The following is a 21,484-nucleotide window of genomic DNA, read 5'->3' as shown; positions in this document are numbered from 1 at the left end:
GCATTTGGGGGGTTACTGAATAAAACCTTAAACACCTCCAGGATCATCACTGGTACCTGTGGTTTGAAATACTTGGGGAAGGCTCAAAATGCTTTTTTTCCCTATATTTTAGCCTCTTAGAAAGGAAAGCTAGTAAGTAACTGGGGCTGCAGTTGCCTTGTGTCACTGTCCTGTTCAGAACGATTGCTGGGATGCAGAGCACCCTTTCCACACTCTTCCTCTGGCACAGCGTAATTAGTGATCTCAACTCTTCCCCTGCTCCAGTCTTCCTTCACTTCAGTCATTATTTAATTTCCCATACTTTTAACTTGTTGATGGCAAGTTTGGAAACTGTCATTTTCAATGTTTAGTGATATAGGTGCAGACAAGTCCCATCTCTTGGATTTCATCTTGACACATAATTAGTGTGATTTGCATTAGCATAATAATGGAGCTAGAACTGGAGGAGATAAAGTCCCTGCATCCTAACAATAATGGAATTACTTTTATGGCAACAAGTATCAGAACATGCATATACAGATGTCTAGATTTTTTTTTTTATGGGAACAGTCCTTTTAAAAAAAAAATTGTCAGATTCTGACAGCTGCTGTGACTTGTTTTATTCCCTAATTCTTTTCTTTTTAGTGGAAGGGCATCTTCCATTCATGACTCCAGCAGTTTCACCCCCTCTAAATGAGACAGAGAAATGCGAATCTCCCTGGTGGTCGATCTTTTCACAGCTGCGCTCCAATTCCAGTGTGACATCAAATTACTAATTATAGCTGAGCGGACTGCTTTTTACAAATGACAGTCTTAGCATGCTGCCTGCTAGCCAGCTCCACAGCAGGGACTCTGGGGGAGTAAAAGAAAACGTAGCTGGACTCACTTGATCTCCAGGGGATTTGACCTGACTCTTTAAAAAGCCAGTGTTCTTGAGAGAGAGAGTCCCGGGGATTTACACAAATACGCATTTTGCTCATCGGTCTACACGGTTCTCCAAACTTGGGTCCAATTTTCTTGGGTGAAGTGAATCCTGTGGGATGGGAGTCAGAGGGTCAGAATAAGAAGATTCCTTTAACACACCACCTTTGCCCTGGACCCACTGGAAAGAAAGCAGCTGCCCTGCAATTGGCATTTACAGAGCTACATTGGCAGTGATCATTGTTGACAATGGGCCACAGAAAGCCTCCTTGTTGATTCCTATGTGTCATGAGTTGCACCGGTGATTAGGAGGCCGCCTCTGGCTCTTCTCTGACATTTTACCTATTGCTGGCTGAAGGTTTCGTGGAATTAATCAGTAATGCCCCCCTCCCACCTAAAGTTATTTTCCCAAACCAGTTTCCAGCATTTCTTTTGAGGTCTTTCAGTGGTCCCCCATTATAATCAATACCTATCCCTATCTAGTCCTTGAAGGTTGCCAGGTTACTGAGCAAGGTACAAAAAGCACAGCCATGTACCATTCAGGAAATCTTTCTCCAACACGGCTTTCCACTCTGGGTGCGCTGTCAGCTTAGGGGAGATTACTGGGGACTTTCAGCTCTCCGGACAGCTAATACTTGAAACATACTCTGTGTCTTTCCTGTTCTCCCCAAGTGGAAGCTCAGTTTCCTTCTTTAGCGGTATAAAGAACACCCAAAGGGCAGGGCAGTTTCCCTTCAGAGCAGAAGCATCAATTATTTCACAGGCCCTTTTTTTTTTTTTTCTGCAGTACTGGTAATCAAAACCAAGGCCTAATGTATGCAAAGCAAGCACTCTATCATTGAGTTCTTCCCCTGACAGAAGAACTTGAAGACAATAGCAGGAACATCCAGTCCTGTGGACTGAATAAATAAAATAGAGTTGGGGACCAAAGGCATCAGAGAGTCAGGGATCGAGTCCAGCTTTAAGACCAAGCAAGAAAATGCTAGTGATGGAATTGGGAGGCTTAGCAATAGGTCATATTTTTTTTTAATTGATTGGACCATTGGTTCTCTTGCTTCAGGGTTTTGTGGAAATTTCTGGTTTTAAATGAAGCCTTTCTAGAGCTTTCTCTAGAAATATTGGTCACCAGTAGACCTAAAGTCCTGCACTTAATACTCACCAAAATTAAATTTTTTCTACAAAAAGCTTAAAGTGATTAATACTGTTGATGGACATAGGTTCTGAGACTTTATATCGGCACATGTCTAAGCACGCCCCTTGGGAGACTGTGAGGAAACCCTGAGGGTATTCTGGGAAGTGGAGTTGTTTTGTTTGTGTTGTGTGTGATGCTGGAGATGAAACCCAGGGGTCTCTTGCATGCTAGGCAAGTGCTCTGTGCCTGAGTTGGATCCCCTGCTTACAAGTAGGGATTTCCAACATTTTAATTTACTTGTAATTTTCCCCGACTGGTAAGCCTGGCGTATGAAAAACAGAGGACCTCATGCTGTGAGCCTTCATGAGCATCTTCCAGATTTGGCACACATGGCAGCATTGAAATTGGCCAGCCTTTCTGACATGGAGTGCAGTGTAAAGTCGAGGTTGCCGTAGGCTAGCTTGCATTCCACTGGAGAGAACTCAGCTGCGCATCAGAAGCACGCGCAGAGCTCTGCTATTAGATGTGGGAAGTCCTGGGAGCCAGCTTGCTTCTAGCTGAAGTTAGGGTAGAGAGAAGAGATCTCACATGTAGTGTGTGGCCTGATGTGAAGACAGCCTGCTGCAGATGTGCAGTTCTTACAATAGTAAGTAAAGATCGTTACTAAGTTCATGATAAATAGAATTAAGAGAACTTAAGAAACTTCTTGAGTTTTCGGTCTGTAACATTTCTTACATTATCACCAACAGTAGATATATATTCATGCCATAGAATCTTTCAACCAAATTGGAACAAACCTATTTTTTTAACAAAATTCTTTTCTTTTTAATTATATGTATATATAGCTGTGTCTGTGTGTGTGTGGTTCTGTGCACGTGGATGTGGGTACCTGCAGAGGTACCTGCAAAGGTGTTAGGCCCCCCCTAGAAGTGGACTTGCAGGCAATAGTGAGCCAACTGAGTACATGCTGGGATTTGAACTCTGGGTAAGTCCTCTGGAAGAGCAATGTGTGATCTTTACCACCGAGCCAACTCTCCGGGTCCTGGAACAAACCTGTTTTGAGGTCCTGTTTTGTAGACCTTGGTGACTGTTTAACAGTCACCTTGTTACTTACGGAGGAAGACTAAACTATCACCTTTTACAGGGCTACTTAATCGTCATTAAAACTTGAAAGGTTTTTTTTGTTGGTTGGTTGTTTTTGTTGTTTTGGTTTTGGTGGGGTTTTTGTTTGGTTTGGTTTGGATTTGGGTTTTTTTGTTTGTTTGTTCGTTTTTGGGGTTTTGGTTTTTTGAGACAAGAGTTTCTCCATGTAGCCCTGGCTGTCCTGGAACTTGCTTTGTAGACCAGGCTGACCTCAGACTCACAGAGATCCACCTGCCTCCGCCTCCCAAGTGCTGGGATTAAATGTGTGCACCACCACCACCTGTCTGGGAAAGTATTTTTAAGTAATAAAATTTTCTTTTTTACATGTTATCTTAAGCTACTTAGAGAAAATAGCCCATAGCTAGAGCTTAACAGTTCTAAGTAGCAGTGTGACAGTTAAAAAATTTACCCAATTTTTTGCTTCTAATTACAGCACAATGTCATGGGTATGCCGAGGTATATTTTCTTTCCATATTTTACATACAAACAGATTCCAAAGTGAAATGATGAAACTGCCCTGTCCAGATGCTGGTGACAGATGTGTACATTCTCCTTGTTTTCAGTGTGGAAGTTAGAGTTTACGAGGCCGCTTCCCAAGCTAGGTACTTCTGTCAACATCTGCTTCTGTGGGTGAGGAAGGTCATTACGTGTAATCTCGTGGGAAAGCACCTGTTATCTTTGCCTCTTCTCGGTGAACTTCACCCACATTCACTAATTTGCCTTTTCATGTATCAAATTTGTGGCTTAGCCGTTTGGGGAAGCGGAACTGATTTTATTATAAATCTCTAGCATCTCTTGTTACCCAAAATTGATACCATACATGTGATGTTATTTCATCAAACTGCTTTTATCCTACCTCCAGGACAAGGTCACCTACATTCTCTCCCTTACAGGAATAGTTTTGGGGAATTTCCTACTTTGTAGACTGATTTTTTTTTTTAATGATGAGCACAGAATTTTATTCTGCTTCACAATTTTATTTTCATTTAGGTGAGCTTGGAATAACAAGTAAATTAGGAACATAAGCAGTCCCAGTCATGGTACAATAATGACTACATGTTTTTTAAGTTGTGTGTTCAGCTTGAAGTGTCCCGGTAACGGCCATCAAAGACACACCAAGTAGCCATCTTTGACATTGAGGCTTACAGTGAAAAACACATTTAAGTAGATTACTAACTGAGCACATCGAACAAAAATTCATTTCATTCTAAAATACAAGTCCTTTAATCGCACCGTACAGTGATACATATAATCCTCTGCATTAAAACCTTCTGGTACCAAATCCTATTGGCATTAGACACTGAAGTGACCAAGGCACTCGTCTTCCAGGTAATGTTTTTATGCAGGCTGAAACAAAAGCGTGACTCATGTTATGTAATTGTGGGCTCTGGGCATTTTCATTCTAAGAAACATGTTTCTCACTTTCCTATTGCTAATAGCCATTTATTGTACAGTTGCTTGTTTTTGTATAAAATAGAGAATGAAAATAAAACCCAGTGTTGTTTTAGTTTGAATTCTGTATGTTTTAAAGTTATAGTTGTGACTGTGGAGACAAATTTAATTTTTTGTGGTAATTTTTAACTTGTCATCTGAAAGAAAACTCAATTTTTTTAATTGAACACAAAAGCCCATATAATTTCTCATCTTATAAGCCTTAAAATGGACTGCTCATCAAACTCTGTACAAATGACAGTAGTTGTCCATACACATGCATGTGTAATTGAAAATATTACTTTCATTAAATTATGTTGATTAAAAAAAACATTGGTGAAAAATATACGTTGGTTAAAAAAGGATTTTTCTTATAGTTTTGGTTTTATATTCTGAGATTCTGTTAAAAAGTTACGCTAATTTTCTATTTTAAGTATAAAGGGGTAAATAATATGAAACGAATTTTCAAGGCCTTGCTTTTTACCTGGTGTATGCCCCGTTCCCCTGGGAAGCATGTGGCGCCTCTCGTCTCCTTCCCCTGAGGCTGTCCCCTTTCCCAGGCATGTGTGGCTCACTCTACCTTGTCTCCTAAGCCATCCACGGAGGCTTGTGGTCACAGCTAAAATTGAGAGTGCTGTTCTGAACATTTTAAAGTCTCAAGCGTCTGACTAAATCTCCCCCGAAAGGATCCTTTATCCCCCTTATTGAGCCACAGGGAATAAGAATTAATTAAAAACTTACCTCTACCCTGATGTGGTGCAGACCCTCACTTCGTTTGTCTCTTATGTATCCCGTCCTGACCTTGATCAATATTGCTGCCCAGTCTGCTCCTCCCTGGAGGAGAGCACCGACCTGCTGAGGGAGTTTAACGCTGGGCTTTCAGAGGAGCCGGACACTGTCACTGTACAAACGCTCGGTGTCCTGCCATGGCCCCTAGCAAGGCCAGTGCTCCCAGCGAGTTCACTACCTCCTATGAATCGATTTATAGCTCCCTTATACTTCGGTTATATTTTCTGGCCACTAAGCATGGACACTAAGCCTTCGGTCAGCAAAATAGCAATCACTTAAGTCACACACTACCATGAGACACTCACCAAGAACACCCAAACCATGGAAAAGTAACAGGAGAGGAAAAAAAAAAATCAGCAAATTCCTGTCTTTGGCTGCATGTATAAAAGCATTACATTTCATTCCATAGATTTAATAACTATTACATAAATTTAAATAATTACTCCAAGAAGGTAACTTAGCTAATTTTTATTATAGGGCCACGTTCTGTTCTTACTTGAGTTTCTGAGGGTTTTTTGGGGTTTTTTTTTTTTTTTTTTTTTTTTTGGTTTTTTGGGGTTTTTTTAAGATTATTAGTCGGGATTTTCTGCTGGGTAACCTGGGCTGCAGATCTCAGGTTTTCTAGCCAGGAAAGCAGAGTTGAGGTAGACAAGTGTGTGTGTGGAACTGGCTGAGGCAGGGCAGTAAGAGCGACCAGGCAGTGTGGCCATGGCTGCCGCTGTCCAGTATGTGCCCTGTGCCACCGTGTGCTCTGGACGATGACACTTGGCAGTGCACGGAATTTGTCAGCCCTACCAACAGATCCTTCATGATAAAGGGCTGCATTGTAAGTCCATGTGCAACATGTGACTAGTGACTAAAAGCTGAAAACAAAGGAAACCTTAAACGTGGTTTATGTTATGGATGGCCTGAGGTAGAAAGAGCCTATTCCTTTAAAACCTCAGGCAGGAAAAAAGAGGGGCGTGGAGAGAAGACAAACTGTGAGCTCTTGTGGAGAAGCACTGTGCGTTGCCTTTAGTTCACACACTAACCCTATTACATAGCTGTGGTTATTTTCCCATTACTTGGCTTAAGAAGCGGTTTGGGGTTGACCGAGCAGCTGGACCAAGTCGTGGCTAGCGAGGCAATGGTTAATGTGACCTCTTTTAGAAAAGAAGATGACTTTGCTCAGGATTTCTCAGGGACAGCTTTGCTGAAGAAGTCATGCCTGCAAACACGACAAGCCAGTCACAGGACCCCCACGTGGCGTGCACTGCTCTGCCCCTGCCACGTGTGCGACTCGTGAAATCCTCACACCAGCCCTCTACTTGCTGCCAATCCTACTTAAAAAGGAACCATGTCACAGGAAGAATGACTTGCCCCAAGACACACAGCTAATATTTAGATGAGCTGAGATCACCCTAGCAGCCAGCCCGGTCCAGCTGTGTCCAGATCCACGTGCTTTGATCTGTATCCCCTGGATGGAGGTGGAGGTGCAGAGCGTCAGCCCGTGGCCGGGCATCTTCCAGCGTGCAAGGAAGGACTGACCACGTGCTCACTCATTTTATCCAGATACAGACACAGGAGTGTTGGATGCTTGGGGAGGAGGGTCCCTCTGCGGATGCCTTTAGCCATGCTTACGTGTTTGCTACATCTTGAACCCAGCCCTTGTCTTGCCTGTACCCAGAAGGTCTGGATGTGGGTGTATTCCTAGGCACTGTTCTAGGGAGAGCATCTAGGAGAGGGGCATTTGCCCACCAGTATTGGACTCCTCTCCCCCAGCTGCCCTGCCGAGGACATGCCTTTGTGTCTTGATCCTTCCAATAAGCCCTTAAGTCCTTTAACCAATCTGGTTGCCCTTTTTTGAACTCGATCCAATCTAAATACATCCTTAGTGCCTGTGAAATTCACAAGTGAGCTTAGTAATACGGTACAGGGTATCCAGAGTTTTATGAGGTAGGATTAGACTTTTCCCTGTCACATGAGGGAATTCTGCTGGGGTGAGCTTGAAGTGGCATTCATCTTCATTAATGTGACTTGTGATACAAACACACCTCCAGTGTGTAATTTACTGCGTCGTCTGTGGCATATCATCTCAGTCCTCAAATGTCTTGAATTCCCACAAAAACAAAACAAAAACATCTTTCCCCAGTAATTTCTTACATGTAGAAATGAATTACAGAATCAAAGTGGATATCTTAATCCCTCTAACACTCTCCAGATCGCACTCCTAACCCCAAAGCATAACTACACACAAACATTCAAACTGTCCACCTGGAGAGTCTCAGTCCTGGACTCCTGAACTTCATGGGGGGGGAGGGTCTGGCTGCACTCAGGGGCCCCAATTTTTTTTTTTTTTTTTTTGCATCGGAGTGGGTGTTTCCTCTTACTACTCTCGAGGGAAGCTTGCTAAACTTCAGGGTTTGTGTTTCATTCACTATTTGGGGAGCTGGGATGATACCTCAGTGGGTGAAGTACCAGCAAGCATGCGAACCCGAGTTCAGATCCCTCGTACCCATGTAAAAGCCAGGCACAGTGGTGTGCTTCTGTAACCTCTGCGCTCTAGGGGAGGTTGGGGGGGAGACAGGAGGGCCCCCCCACACACAAGTATGTGCACATGCAAACACCGCACACATTCATATCTCTCTCTCTCTCTCTCTCTCTCTCTCTCTCTCTCTCTCTCTCTCTTTCTCTCTCAGACGCCATATGTTTACAGTTCTAAGTCTAGTACAAGTGATGCTAACTATTAATATTAATGTACTGTCTTCTGAAGGAAGATGTTCAGGGTTTTTATTACATTGTTTTTAATTTATTTACATTTATTACGTTATTTTTAATGTGCATCTTAAACTCCTCTTTGAAAGACCCACACTTTTACTCTTGGGTGTGTTCTACTTCTGAGTGCCTCTATTTTTCATAACCCTTCTGCTTGAGCATATATTAAAGTATCTTTATTAATACCTCCTTCTCCCCCAAAAAAGTGGACTCTAACTCGCATGAAAGTATATGAAAGCACATCTCACTCTAATCTTTTTTGTTGGTTTGTTTTTTTTCTAGACAGGGTTTCTCTGTGTAGTCCTGGCTGTCCTGGAACTTGCTCTGTAGACCAGACTGGCCTCGAACTCACAGAGATCCACCTGCCTCTGCCTCCCAAGTGCTGGGATTAAAGGCGTGCGCCACCACTGCCACCCGGGTCTCACTCTGATCCAGTCACCTGGATCCATCCCAGGTCTATGTTGTCTTACTTTCCATACAATATGACAGACTCCTTTACAGCAGGAGGTTTTACCCATTCACACAGCATCCCTGTCTGTGACAGTAATTCAGGAACTGGCTATTGATTAGAGCCCTTGAATTTCTGAGACTTGCCAAACCTTCTTTATTATGGAGAATTATGTTGATGGTGATGTCAGTCACAAAATGGCCAAAATGTTCTCTTCTCAAAGGGAAGCGAAATCGGCAGAGCAAGCTGTAGTGATTTAGAAATGCATGATACACATGTGGACGGATGCATCTGTAATGGTCGATGTAGGCCTGCATACGTTTATACTCTTTATAAAGTGAGAGGGAGACATGTACCATTCAGACATTTGAAGGGTAAGAAATATCTGAAAAAGGACCATTCAGGGCTCAGCCTTAGGCCAAAAAGGGCAGTGTATTATATTGGATTCCTTGCAGCTGAAAGAAATAAGCTATGGTTAGCAGAAAGGAATTGGGGTGGAGGAGGTGGTTCGGCCTTTGAACTTTCCCAGAGTGCAGATTGCATGAAGTACAATCCATATAATCTTAAAACTGGATGCCTGTGTTCTGTATGCCTCAGAACAGGGTACCGCTTTTTCTCTGCTGTAACCCACACTCGGAGTTTCTCCAGCCCTTTTGCATTGATGAACAGAAGTGTGTTACCCACCTGCTCATTCTCCTGGTTACTTGTAAAGGGTAAAATTTCTCAGCTTAATCCACTGCCTGTTACATGATTATTTCTTTGGAGTTACCTAGTGGGAAGTCGCCTCCCGGTGCAGTGGAGAATAACAAGGCTTTGCGGAACAACTACCAAGCCTCAGGTTGCATGCATACAGCTGATGGATGGGCATTTGTGAGACGAGAGAACATGCTGTTTGTAACCAGCGTTCAGTTTAGGCTATCCAAGAGTGTCAGAGGATGGTGTTGGATCATACAATAGAGGGTTCCCGATAGGGTACTCCAAGAATATGTGTTCAGTACTTGGAGAATTTCTTGTAAGAAGGTGAACCAAAGAAAGCCATTAGGTTCTTTCCTATGAAAATCATGAAGTGTCACAGATGGGTAGTGTACCAGACCCTGACTCCCAGTAGGAATGCTTCCAGTGGTCACAGCCCACTGGTTCCCCTGATGATATCAAGCCACCGTACACTTTGTTGCCCCTGCCTAGGTGTCCAGGTTGGAGAGGACATGTGGCTTTTAGGCTTAATTCAAGCTCTTCCTCCTTCTTCTCATTTGTTCCAGGCCAAAGAGCTGCCAACTTTAAAGGATAATGACTTCATTAATGAGGGCCAAAAGATTTATATTGATGACAACAGCAAAAAGATATTCCTGGAAAAACTGAAAAAGGATGTTGAGGTAAGAAAAACGAAGAAGGATACGCCACTGTATCCCCATCAACTCTGCCGCCTTTTGGGGGCTTTGAAGCCATCTTTTCAAACCTATACTGAAGGCAGAAGTGCATGTATTCTGCATTAGCCATGGCTCACATGTATTCTATCTATTCTATAAATAGATAGACCCAGTCTTGCAGGGTCTGGTTTTAAGATGAAGTGTGTCAAGTCAAAATGACAAAAACCCAGAAACCCTGCTGTCCCCTGCCTTGGGCAGTGAAGATGGCCTCCCCACAGCAGCCAGCATGGGAAGGGCAGGGATACTGGCGTCGCTCCAACACCAGAGCACCTCAAATGGTAATCACTGGGTGACTCGGAGTCGGACCCTCTTCCCTCTGAATCATGGCTCCGTGTTGGTATCCACAACCTCACCTCAGTTCACTATTTCCCCCAGCCGTGCTGACACCATGAGGCCCAAGAGCCAGCCTTGCCATGCTGAGGGGCCAGCATGGAGCGGTTTGGGTACATGGCCCTTGGTGAGGGTGGGAAGAAGTAGGACCCATTGTTCCAGTGAGCTTTTAGCTTATTATGAAAGAGGTTTGTTCTTAATACTGTTTTAAGAAAAAAATAATAACCCTCTTCTTACCATTTTTATCATTTTGTTTAGCTTTCCTGTTTGGCTTCCCATTTCATCTTCTAGAAGTAAATAGGGGAGGGGCTTATTTTAATGTAGACAGTTGCTCACCAGGTTTCTTTTGGCTGTTACTTTTATTCATGCATGTTCCCTTTTCTTCCTCATACTCTGAAATACTGCTCCCTACATACTAAGATCCGCTACTTGGAGAAAGGCTTTGAGGAAAGATTTTCCTTTCTCGTCTCATTAAAACAAAACAGTTTGAATGACTGCAGCGAAGATGCACTAGTGCCATGCATTTGATCCCTCACGGAGGTCCGAGCAGTGGCTGAGTGTGAGCCTTAATCTTCTAACAGCTCTTTTCACTGCAAGACCCTCAGGCTGACCAGGTTTATTCTTAGTTACCTTTAGGTCATTTCACTACATGTTTTTTTCTGTTATTTTAACCTCCATGGTATACATGTGTAGATTAGTTACTTGCAGAGTGAGTAGTAAGGTAAGTGTTTGCTTTTCTCACGTAACATTTTTTCTAATATAAAACATCTTTTATAATAATTCATTTTCCTTGGCTGTCAGCACTTACTTGCTTTAAAAACATATGTTGGTTAAGTATTTCTTCTTTATTTGAGAATCAACTGGATCTACCCGAGAATTAAGAACTGTAGCATAGAGGAAACACTTTTCTTTTGGACTTTTACTTCCTAATCAAGAAATCTCTGATCCTGAGAATAATATTGTTTTAGTAATTACAGTAAGTAGCCCTTAAGGTGATCTATGACCTGCCCCAAAATCTTGTTTTCTGTTTTCTTTCTCTTGGCTGCACACCACTGAGGTAGTAAACCTGTAGGGAGAATGTAAACTGGGCAGTTCAGGCTTCAGGTCGGATTCTGTGAGGATGTTCAGTGCTTTTGTTGTCTCTAATAATGCCGTTGATTGAAGGATTAGACAGTTTAATCCTGTGTACGTGGCTCTCACACACAAACAGCTGTTTGGAGCCAGACCATAAAGTTCATTGGAAATGTTTCTCAATGGCTGGTAACAGTGTCTTTACTTCGGAAACCGTGCAGAAGCATCATTAAATTTTCAGGCAGGTAATTATAGTGAAGCAATGTGACATCTGCCCTTGATAACGAGACTAGCATTTAATCTAGTTTATTTTTTTCATGAGTTCCATGTTTTCTAATTTCGACGACTGGCCTGACTGCTAAAATTTCAAGTTGGCATGCCTGCGTGTGTGTTTGCATGTTCCTGTGTACATGGGTGCCTCTGTGTATGTGTGTGTGTGTGTGTGTGTGTGTGTGTGTGTGTGTGTGTGTGTGTGTGTGTGTGTTGTTTTCATTTTTTTAATTTTCTTTCCATAAACTCTTTATGAGTTGCAGCCAGGCATGATGTCTCACTCCTTTGACTGCAGCACTCGAACGCAGAGGCAGGTAGGTTGTGTGAGTTGAAGACCAGCCTGGTCTACAGAGGGAGTTCTAGGTCAGCTAAGTCCATACAACAAGACCTTGCCTCAAAACAGGAAAAATTAGATCAGAGTTTATTTTAACTCAGTAAGTCAATTGTGTTTTTCTTTGAAAAAAGAAATAATTGTCATTTGAAAATCTGTTCTAATTTTTTTTTTATTCCCTGCAAAAGAAATCCTCTTTTGTTCATATATGCCAGGCAGGATCTAGATAGCTTTCCTGTATACATTTAGTACACATTTGTAAAAAGGAATCCTGGCAAGAATGAAACTCCCTATAGTTTTCTTCTTGCTTCTCGTCAACTCTGATTCTGACAGGAAATCAGTGGCACTGAGGCCCACTACATCACACAGCTTAAATCTGTGTCTGGAGTACACCTCTCCGCTTCTCATGTCATGGACCCACATGAACAGCATCTTCGGAGTGTGTAGTCCTTCCCATAAAGTTACCTTTTTTCAGCCATAAACACCTTCGTCTGCTCGGGTGCTGTTACATCCTCCCGTGAGCCTCTGTTCCGGTGATGTTACTATCCTCCCGTGAGCCTCTGTTCCGGTGATGTTACTATCCTCCCGTGAGCCTCTGTTCCGGTGATGTTACTATCCTCCTTTGACCAATGGGGAAGTTGAGTCCTGGGATGCTGACAGACAGCTACTGCATCAGACCATGATTTAGTTACTCAGAGTCCACACTCCTAACTACACGGACGTGAAATGTAAACTGGAAATATCAGAGCACAGCCACGACTCGGTGTTCTGAAAGGACTCTAAAGGAGGATGACTACAGTTTTTATTTTAATATCATTTTTTATTAATTTTTTTGAGAATTTTATGAGGATTGCAGTTTTTAACAATGTGGTCAAATGTTGGACAGTGATTGCAACTGCAGTTCACATCTCATAGAGTCGGGAGGGGGGTCTGAGAAAGGAAGGAAGGTCATTTAAGACAGCTGAGAGTAGTTTAACCTGTTTCTTGACCATGTGGCCTGGTAGAAGAGTTGGTCTCAGTCCTCCTAAAAATCATGAGGAAGGTACACAGGCTGGGCGGCGGGGGGTGAGTCCATGATGGACTATGTGCTTGGCATGTACAGGCCCTGGGTTCAAAACCCAGCACCAAAAAAAATTAAAATACATGTATTTGACATAATGAGGAAATTATTCTAAAGGAATCAGATTAGATTGGATCTTGTGAGAGGAAAAAAGAAAGAAACCAAAGGCCTAGCAGCACAAGGCTTGTAAAAAAGGCAGGCAGGGGCCTAAGGAGTTGTGAGTCTGTGCACTTTGAAATATATTTTTAAAAGAAATACGTGAGTTAAGCCAGGCATGGTGGGTGATACACGCCTTAATCCCCACACTCAGGAGGCAGAGGCAGGTAGATGGCTATGAATTTGAGGCTGACCTGGTCTACATACTGAGCTCCAGGCCAGCCAAGACTATAGAATGAGACCCCACCTCAGATAAACAAACAAACAAATAAGAAGCTTAAAGGGATGTGTGGGGGAAAGAGTAGATATGTCTTTCATTTCCTGTGTTCACAGGCACCATTCCCATATGGAGCCCTGGTCCCTAGCCTGGCTTCTCTTTCTACCTGTGGGCTCATAGTGTGATTTCTTGTTGAGGCTCTCCTTTACCCACACACAGGGTTTGGGTTTTACTGTCCAGCTCATTCCACTCGCCCATCAAAGTGACTTGCGGTAAAGTTAGTGGGAGACGAGAGCTCGCGAGTCAGGCGCCTTCCCACATGCTTCTCCTCTCTTCCCACCTACATTGTGTAGACTGGTTCCGTTTCATTTTTATCCAGAACCTTCTGACCTACCATGTCCCAGGCGTGCCCTTTGTGTGCGGAAGTACACTTCCTCTCATCTAGCCAGTGCTCTCTGTCACAGCAAGAGTGATGGCGAGTTCTCCAGGAGTTGTGGCCATCCACCTTTTGCAGCCTGGACTCTGTGCGGAGCCAGCCAGCAGATGGGCTGCTCAGTCAGCTCTCAGTTAAGCCGTCCACACTTCAGTGCATCCATGAGAACAGTGCACGTCATGTATCTGTGTGTATCCAATTAATTAAGAAAAATGAAAGGGAGAAGAAAGAACATGGAAAGTCAAAGAACTTGACAGATGGGAGGGACCAGACCTACAGCTGGGTCTTGCCTCACCAGACACTGCAGCCTTGTCTGGAAAGGAGCAGGGAGGGTCAGTACCCCTGGGACCTCATGGGAAGCAGAGCACCTTAGCATCGTCGTCAGCCGGACATTGAATGCGTACAGAGGGAGATGTGGTACTCACCAGAGCAGTGATATCATTCGCTTACTGGTTGGTAGGGACATACGGGCTTTTACTTATTGGTGACAGACAGCATGCTAATTATCTGGTAGGAGTCCGCTGGATTTCCAGGTGCTTTCCAGAAGGCTCCTGGGAGCTACCTGGGGACTCCCTGGTTCTCCCCAATAGCCAATCTTCATTCTTGGGATAAGCCAGCACCCCCCATTCCCAGGGCTTTCCCCCTACAGCAACTTGGGCTCTTAAGAGTACCTTGACTTCTGCATAATAGATGCCGGGTCTCTGAAGCCAGCTTTGCATTTGGGGGTGGGGTGGAATAACCCCAGCTCTGAACTAGCCTGAAATGAGAGGAAACTGCCTAAGAATGTTGGAACCACATGAAGGAGGCTCATGTATTTTAATTTTCTTTTTGGTGCTGGGTTTTGAACCCAGGGCCTGTACATGCCAAGCACATAGTCCATCATGGACTCACCACCCCCCAGCCTGTGTACCTTCCTCATGATTTTTTTGAGGACTGAGACCAACTCTTCTACCAGGCCCCGTGGTCAAGAAACAGGTTAAACTACTCTCAGCTGTCTTAAATGACCTTCCTTCCTTTCTCAGACCCCCCTCCCGACTCTATGAGATGTGAACTGCAGTTGCAATCACTGTCCAACATTTGACCACATTGTTAAAAACTGCAATCCTCATAAAATTCTCAAAAAAATTAATAAAAAATGATATTAAAATAAAAACTGTAGTCATCCTCCTTTAGAGTCCTTTCAGAACACCGAGTCGTGGCTGTGCTCTGATATTTCCAGTTTACATTTCACGTCCGTGTAGTTAGGAGTGTGGACTCTGAGTAACTAAATCATGGTCTGATGCAGTAGCTGTCTGTCAGCATCCCAGGACTCAACTTCCCCATTGGTCAAAGGAGGATAGTAACATCACCGGAACAGAGGCTCACGGGAGGATAGTAACATCACCGGAACAGAGGCTCACGGGAGGATAGTAACATCACCGGAACAGAGGCTCATCGTTTGCATTCTCGCCGCCCACTCCCTTGGAGCCTCCCCCAATGTGTGTTCTTCTGATCCTAGAGTCTTTGAATCTTAGCGATTGTTAAGTTGTAACTGACCTGTCCCCTCCCGCTCCAGTTCCTTGCACAGTTAAAACTCATGGACTACAGCCTCCTGGTGGGAATCCACGACGTGGAGCGAGCAGAGCAGGAGGAAGTGGAGTATGAGGAGAATGACGGGGAAGAGGAGGCGGAGAGTGATGGCACCCACCCAGTCGGGACTCCACCCGACAGTCCTGGAAATACACTCAACAGCTCACCACCCTTGGCTCCTGGCGAGTTTGATCCAAACATTGATGTTTATGCAATTAAATGCCATGAAAGTAAGCTCAGCGCTATTGGCTCTTTCTGCCTATAAAGTGGTTTGATTTTTGCACCATGGTCTAGCAGCATTTCTGACCCTAGTTAGAAGGGTGCTGCCGTTGGGGATTCCTTCTACTGAGTCAAGTGTATTGACATCGGACAGTCCTATGTGTTTAAAGGGAACAGTAGTTCCTGGTGTTAAAGGATGGAAGAAAGCTACAAACCTTTTTTGTTGTTTTGTTTTGTGAGACAGGGTTTCTCTGTGTAGCTGTGGCTGTCCTGGAACTCACTCTGTAAACCAGGCTGCCTCGAATTCACAGCGATCCTCCTGCCTCTGCCTCCCAAGTGGTGGGATTAAAAGCGTGCACCACCACCACCTGACCTGCCACTTTTTTTTTTATATAGAACTATGCTGGAATGGCTACCCACTACATAGAACACACATACACATTTGTAGGTAATGTATATGACAGATATGTCCAATGTATTCTGACAGGTATCTACAGCAATGTAGTCCAACACATTTATAGATCACAGTGTTATATCTCAGTGTCAAAAGGTTAGATACCCCAAATTACATAAGCAATTTTTTTCTTGCCAGGCTCAGTGGCATAGGCCCATAACCTCATCTACCCCAGAGGTCGAGACAGGAGGATCATAAGTTCAAAGCCTGTCTGAGCAATTTAGCAAGAGCCTCCCTCACAATGAAAGATGGTCTGTGGCTGTAGCTCACTGGTGAAACACCTGTCTGGCAGGTGTGAGGCCTTGAGTTCAAGCCCCAGGACATAGGCTGGAAAAACCGGCTTGGCCCTCTTTTAAGTAAAGCCAGTGTGTCACAGATCTGTCCTGAGGGAGGCAAATATGTGCAGCCCACTGCCCCTCAGGTGGCCTCCTTGTAGAGCTGACTTATCACCACATAGCCTGTCTTTTCAGGGCTGGAGAGGCAGGCCCTGGTGCACACAATGGGAGTTACTGACCCTTCTGCTATCCCCATGGTGGGATCTGTGACCCTCCAGAGAATCAGACCCATCTCCATCCTCAGGGTCTAGGTGTTTGGTTGTTGGCTTTCTACTTTAGCTACATGTCCATGGCAAAAACTATTTTACTATAGGGTAAAAAATACACTACTCATTTAAATAATAAAACAGGCAATTTGTGCCACCACCCCCCTTTTTTAACTTGGCATATCAGCCAAGCAGGTTGGGGTTGTATTTTGCTATATTTTAATTTCACCCTCCAAAACCATTCCTTAAACGTAAGAAAATTGGACATAATCAAATATATATTTCTTACTGTTTATAATTGAAACAATGTATTTCTGAATCTGTAGAAAGTAGATGATAATAGAGGCATAAAATCCTTTATTCAGTTCTGATACTCTATCCAAGGAGAAATTTGCACAGTGTCTGGTGGTAGAAAGGAATTAATAAGCATAATTAATTCTACTCATTTTACAGAAAGCTCTAAGAATAGCACTTTCCTTTACCCAAACAGTTACTATCATTAAAGGAACGCAGATTAGGAAACAGAATGAAAGCCCGCAGATCAGATCGCAGCCTTCTTGCCCTGTTCTGGCTTCCTGGTGCGTTTGTCTTGGAACGGGGAGCCAGCCGGGATGCCAGCCGGGATGTGGTTTCTGCATTCCTTCACTGCATCCGCCTCCCTGAGTAACTTGTGTTTTTCCGCATGTTGTCACATGTCCCACAGCCTCTGCTCTCCTCCTTTCCAGACTCCCCTAGAAAAGAGGTGTACTTCATGGCGATTATTGACATTCTTACTCATTACGATGCAAAAAAGAAAGCAGCCCACGCTGCAAAAACCGTTAAACATGGCGTAAGTACTGGCTCCCTCCCTCCCTCCCGCCACCCTTCGCCCGCGGGCCCCTGGGACTGTCTGTAGCCTGGAAACACTTCTTTGCCCTTCTGCCTCGCTGTTCTCAGTTCTGTGGTGATGATTGTCTGGGGGTGAGGTGTCAACACAGCCAGGTAACACTGGCCCCATACGGGCTCTCCCCCTGGCCTAGACTCAGCCTTCCACACAGGAGTTTATAGCTCTGTGCACCAGTAGGTTCTTCCATGTTTGAAACGCACCCCAAAAATGAACATACTTTTCATATGAAGTGTTCCAGCCTGAAGCAGGGTGCCCCAACACGTGCAGGGTTGTATTACTTTTCTCACAATCATCATTTTTTTTCTGCTACAGAGGTCATCTAAGCATAAGATCATCATTTCAAGCATTTTATATCCACCCTCCTCATTTACCATGTATGCCCCAAATCCTCATGATCCAGGAATATTGTGGAATCTCCATGAAAAGCCTGTGGGGAGATTCCATTGTGTTTCTCTCCCTCCCCCTTTTTTAGAAAAATACTTCAGTGTACTTTCACACCCAACTTTTTCCTACATAGGGCTATAGAAGGCCATTAGTGTGTGAGCATATAGTGTAATTTGAGCAAATCACACTCCACTACCCCTGTTTTTTGTTTTTCATCGGAGAAACTGAGGGTGACAGCCCCAGGAATTACTTCCAGAAGTTTGACATAGTAGTTCATACCTGTAATCCCAGCACGTGGATGGCTGAGGCAGGAGGATTGAGGCTTTAAGGGTACCCAAGGCTACATAGGGAGACACTATTTTAATCCAAGCAGAGTGGAGTGTGTTGGAGGGTTTTGATAGAAAGGTAAAGTCTCAAATGTAGTTTGGTGTTTAAGATTGATTTCTTTTCATTTGGTGGGTATGGGTGTTTTGCCTGCATGTATATCTGTGTATACCACATGCATGCATGGTACCTGCAGACACCAGAAGAGAGTGTTGGATCCCATGGAGCTGGAGTTATAGACAGTTGTGAGCTGCCATGTGGGTGCTGGGAATAAAACCTGGGTCCTCCAGAACAGCTACCAGCGCTCCTAATTGCTCAGCCATCTCTGGCCCATGTGTTGTGGTGGTGGTTGTTTCTCTTTTTTTCAACATTGCAGCAGTCACAGGTCTGTGTTAGTAATCTGTGGTGCTTCGCCAGACTGCCCATTTTCACTCACAGATTTCCTGAGAACTTTGATTTGCTTGTCCAAATGGCTGAGATATATGTGAGTAGCAGTTTAAAAACATAGGCTGCTTAGCTGTGTTCTTAGCTTTAGGGTTGGGGTGTGGCTGGTGGTAAGATGATGGTCAAGCATGTCCAAGGCCTTGGGTCCAATCCCCAGCACCCTCCCCCCAATTTATTTATGACTAGCTTGATGTTCAGCTGCATTTGGAAATAGCTGTAGATACTGAATGGTAATTTGGGGAGATAATGAGCATCTCATCCATATACATTTCCTTCACAACCACCTAGGCTGGAGCTGAGATCTCGACCGTGAATCCAGAACAGTATTCAAAGCGCTTTTTGGACTTTATTGGGCACATCTTGACGTAACCTCCTGCACAGCCCCAGATGGACATGAGCACAGGAAGGCTGGTGGTGGCATTGGTGTAGGAAAATTGAAACCAAACTCGATGAAGCGCTCACCTTGCAGGAAGCAAACCTTCTTGTTTACATCTTCAAGCCGAGATGACTGAAGTGGGGGGGGGGCTACTCGCTTTAACAGCTACCTGATACTTCCCAGCATCGTTCTAGCTATTTTTGACTCTCTCTGTGTGCGCAGGCGTGTGCGCACACGCTCTAGCGCACATTTTAAAATAATGAATTAATATTAATTAATTAAAACCGATCAGCTTGAGTCAGAGCTTGTAACAACCCAACCCCTCTGATTCCAGCTGTGGCTGAATGAATGGATGAAGGGGCAGCACCCGGGGGAGGGAAAAGAGGAAACGCGTGTCAGCATGCCGGTACCACAAGATAAACGGTAGATCAGTTTGTTTTCTGAGTTGAAAGATGTGAGCGTGTTCATGGTGATGATGGTGATGATGATGATGATGATGATGATTGAAAGAAGGAAAAATGTACTTCAAATGTTACACTCCTGGTCCACACACAGACGACTCCTGAGCCTAAGCCCACAGCCCCAGGCGGAAGAATGCTAGCATTTCCCTGTGTACTGGGTCATGGTTCTGCCCTAACAATGTCAGCACCCCCAGGTATCCCAGGCTGAGCCCTTCATCTTCCAAGAGTCTGATGCCAAGAGACTGTCTACAATTTCACCTCCGTAAACGCCTCCAGGAAAACCGCTTGCTTCTCTTTTCTCGCCTGGAGATTCTCACTGTTACACCCTTGTGTTGAGCTGCAGAAACGAATTCTGCAAAACGGATGTAGAACTTCCCTGAAAGGTGCATAGTTTGGGGCAATAACAGCTACACCTCCCACTGCAGAAAAGGGAGCAAGGGGTTAAAACCCTCCTGTAACCGAAGGCAATTCCCAATTAATGAAGTTTATGTCCGACCATTGTCTAAAGAGTGGAGTTTCGTTATGGATTATCCCCTCTAACTGAAACCCTCAGTTTTACTGTTTACATGGTTAGAAAAAACAGGGATATTTTTGAATCTAAAAATTTAATATGCAGCATGTGATTTTTGAGGTTTACATGTAAAGCCATTTTGCAGTGTAGGGAACATGTTTATTGTGTTTTGAGGTGTGTCTTGCAGTTGTGTTTCTGAGTGAGTGTTTTGTTCAAAATACCTAGTAGACAGGCTTTCACATAAAAGCAAAAGGATTTTGTTCCTCGAGATGTGTATTTATCAACCTAATGTTTATATATATGATTAAACCCCAAATCTGGTTATGTAAGTTCCTTGCCCTAAACTGGTGGTTGTGTTTAACCAAGTTAAAACCTTCCGGCACCAATCATGGCTCTACCCCCTTCCCTGTGTTCCTGGAAGGCCTCAAGTTACAGAAGGCAACACTTGCTTAGAGTACTGTCAGCATACATGCTGTGCTGAAGTCGTGCCTTTAAAACCCCCGTTTAATATGGTGAGATGGTTTTCGTGGGCAGTTTTGGAAAGGAAAAAAAATCCACCTTTCAATAATTACTTAGAAGTCAACGAGCCCCCTGGCAGGCTGCCTTCCCAGTCTCTTCAGTTCATGCCTCTCCAGGTACAGCTGTGCCCAACATGTGTGGGCCGCCTTCACAGCATCTGGAAGCCAGCGTCGACACCATCTGACGCCTGTGTACTGACCTGCCACAGAGTCGTTAGCTGATGATGTTAACTCCACTGTAACATAGTTGTACAAATCTGTATTTGATGCATTTAAAATAATCAATGCTGTATGATTCGGTTTCTGGGCACTGTTAATTGTGGTGTCCAGTCTGTTTGAGTGTCCTGAAGCTCTGCTGTAACCTTTGATCTCAGAACTTACAAACCCAAGATCCCAAAACTTTACGAAGCTAAAGTGAAATGAAGGTACACATACATGCTCTGAGTAACCATTTCCTCTGTGGCCAATCTGTATGCTTCTAGAAGTTTACAAAAAACGCTTTGGTTTTTGTCTGTAACCATCTCTATCGTCCAGATAAACTGTTTGGACAAGAGCGAGGACCCGTGTGGTGTCCCAGCGCTAACAGCACACTCACGTCGTGAGCCAGGCTTTGTGAATAAAGCACTTGGATGACTCACACGCTTGTGCCTCTCTGTGCTAGCGACTGATTGTAAATAGGACTGGGGGTATCCTCAGCCGTTCTGTGGACAGATAAAGGGGTGCTGCGGCAGCTTTTAACTCTCTAGAACCTGACTTCCCATCTACAGTGATTAATAAGACTCTTAAATGACAAATGGGCTCCTTACACAATAGACCAAAAAAAAAAAAAAAAAACGCAGGGCTGGAGGATAGCTCGCCAGGTAACCAACCGTCTTATTAAATAAGAAACACAGAGCCGATTCAGA

General features: G+C 44.1%; 1 protein-coding gene across 3 annotated transcripts in view; it reads left to right on the top strand.

Annotated features, from left to right (window-relative positions):
- The window catches only part of Pip4k2a (phosphatidylinositol-5-phosphate 4-kinase type 2 alpha), a 175,431-nt gene extending 154,215 nt beyond the window's left edge, over positions 1–21,216 (top strand). For all 3 annotated transcript variants that reach the window (XM_052727237.1, XM_052727236.1, XM_052727238.1), the window contains 4 exons: positions 9,857–9,970; positions 15,448–15,691; positions 17,401–17,504; positions 19,002–21,216. In XM_052727237.1, coding sequence (XP_052583197.1) covers positions 9,857–9,970; positions 15,448–15,691; positions 17,401–17,504; positions 19,002–19,082 — 543 coding nt within the window. In that variant the 3' untranslated portion in view covers positions 19,083–21,216. The remainder of the gene's footprint in view (positions 1–9,856; positions 9,971–15,447; positions 15,692–17,400; positions 17,505–19,001) is intronic.
- The last annotated feature ends 268 nt before the right edge of the window (positions 21,217–21,484 follow it).

The sequence above is a fragment of the Peromyscus californicus genome, unplaced genomic scaffold (genome assembly GCF_007827085.1).
Source record: "Peromyscus californicus insignis strain IS unplaced genomic scaffold, ASM782708v3 Scaffold_8__1_contigs__length_139910024, whole genome shotgun sequence".
NCBI lineage: Eukaryota > Metazoa > Chordata > Mammalia > Rodentia > Cricetidae > Peromyscus > Peromyscus californicus.
Note: the sequence above shows the minus strand (reverse complement) of the source record. Positions and strands in the feature narration are given on the sequence as shown.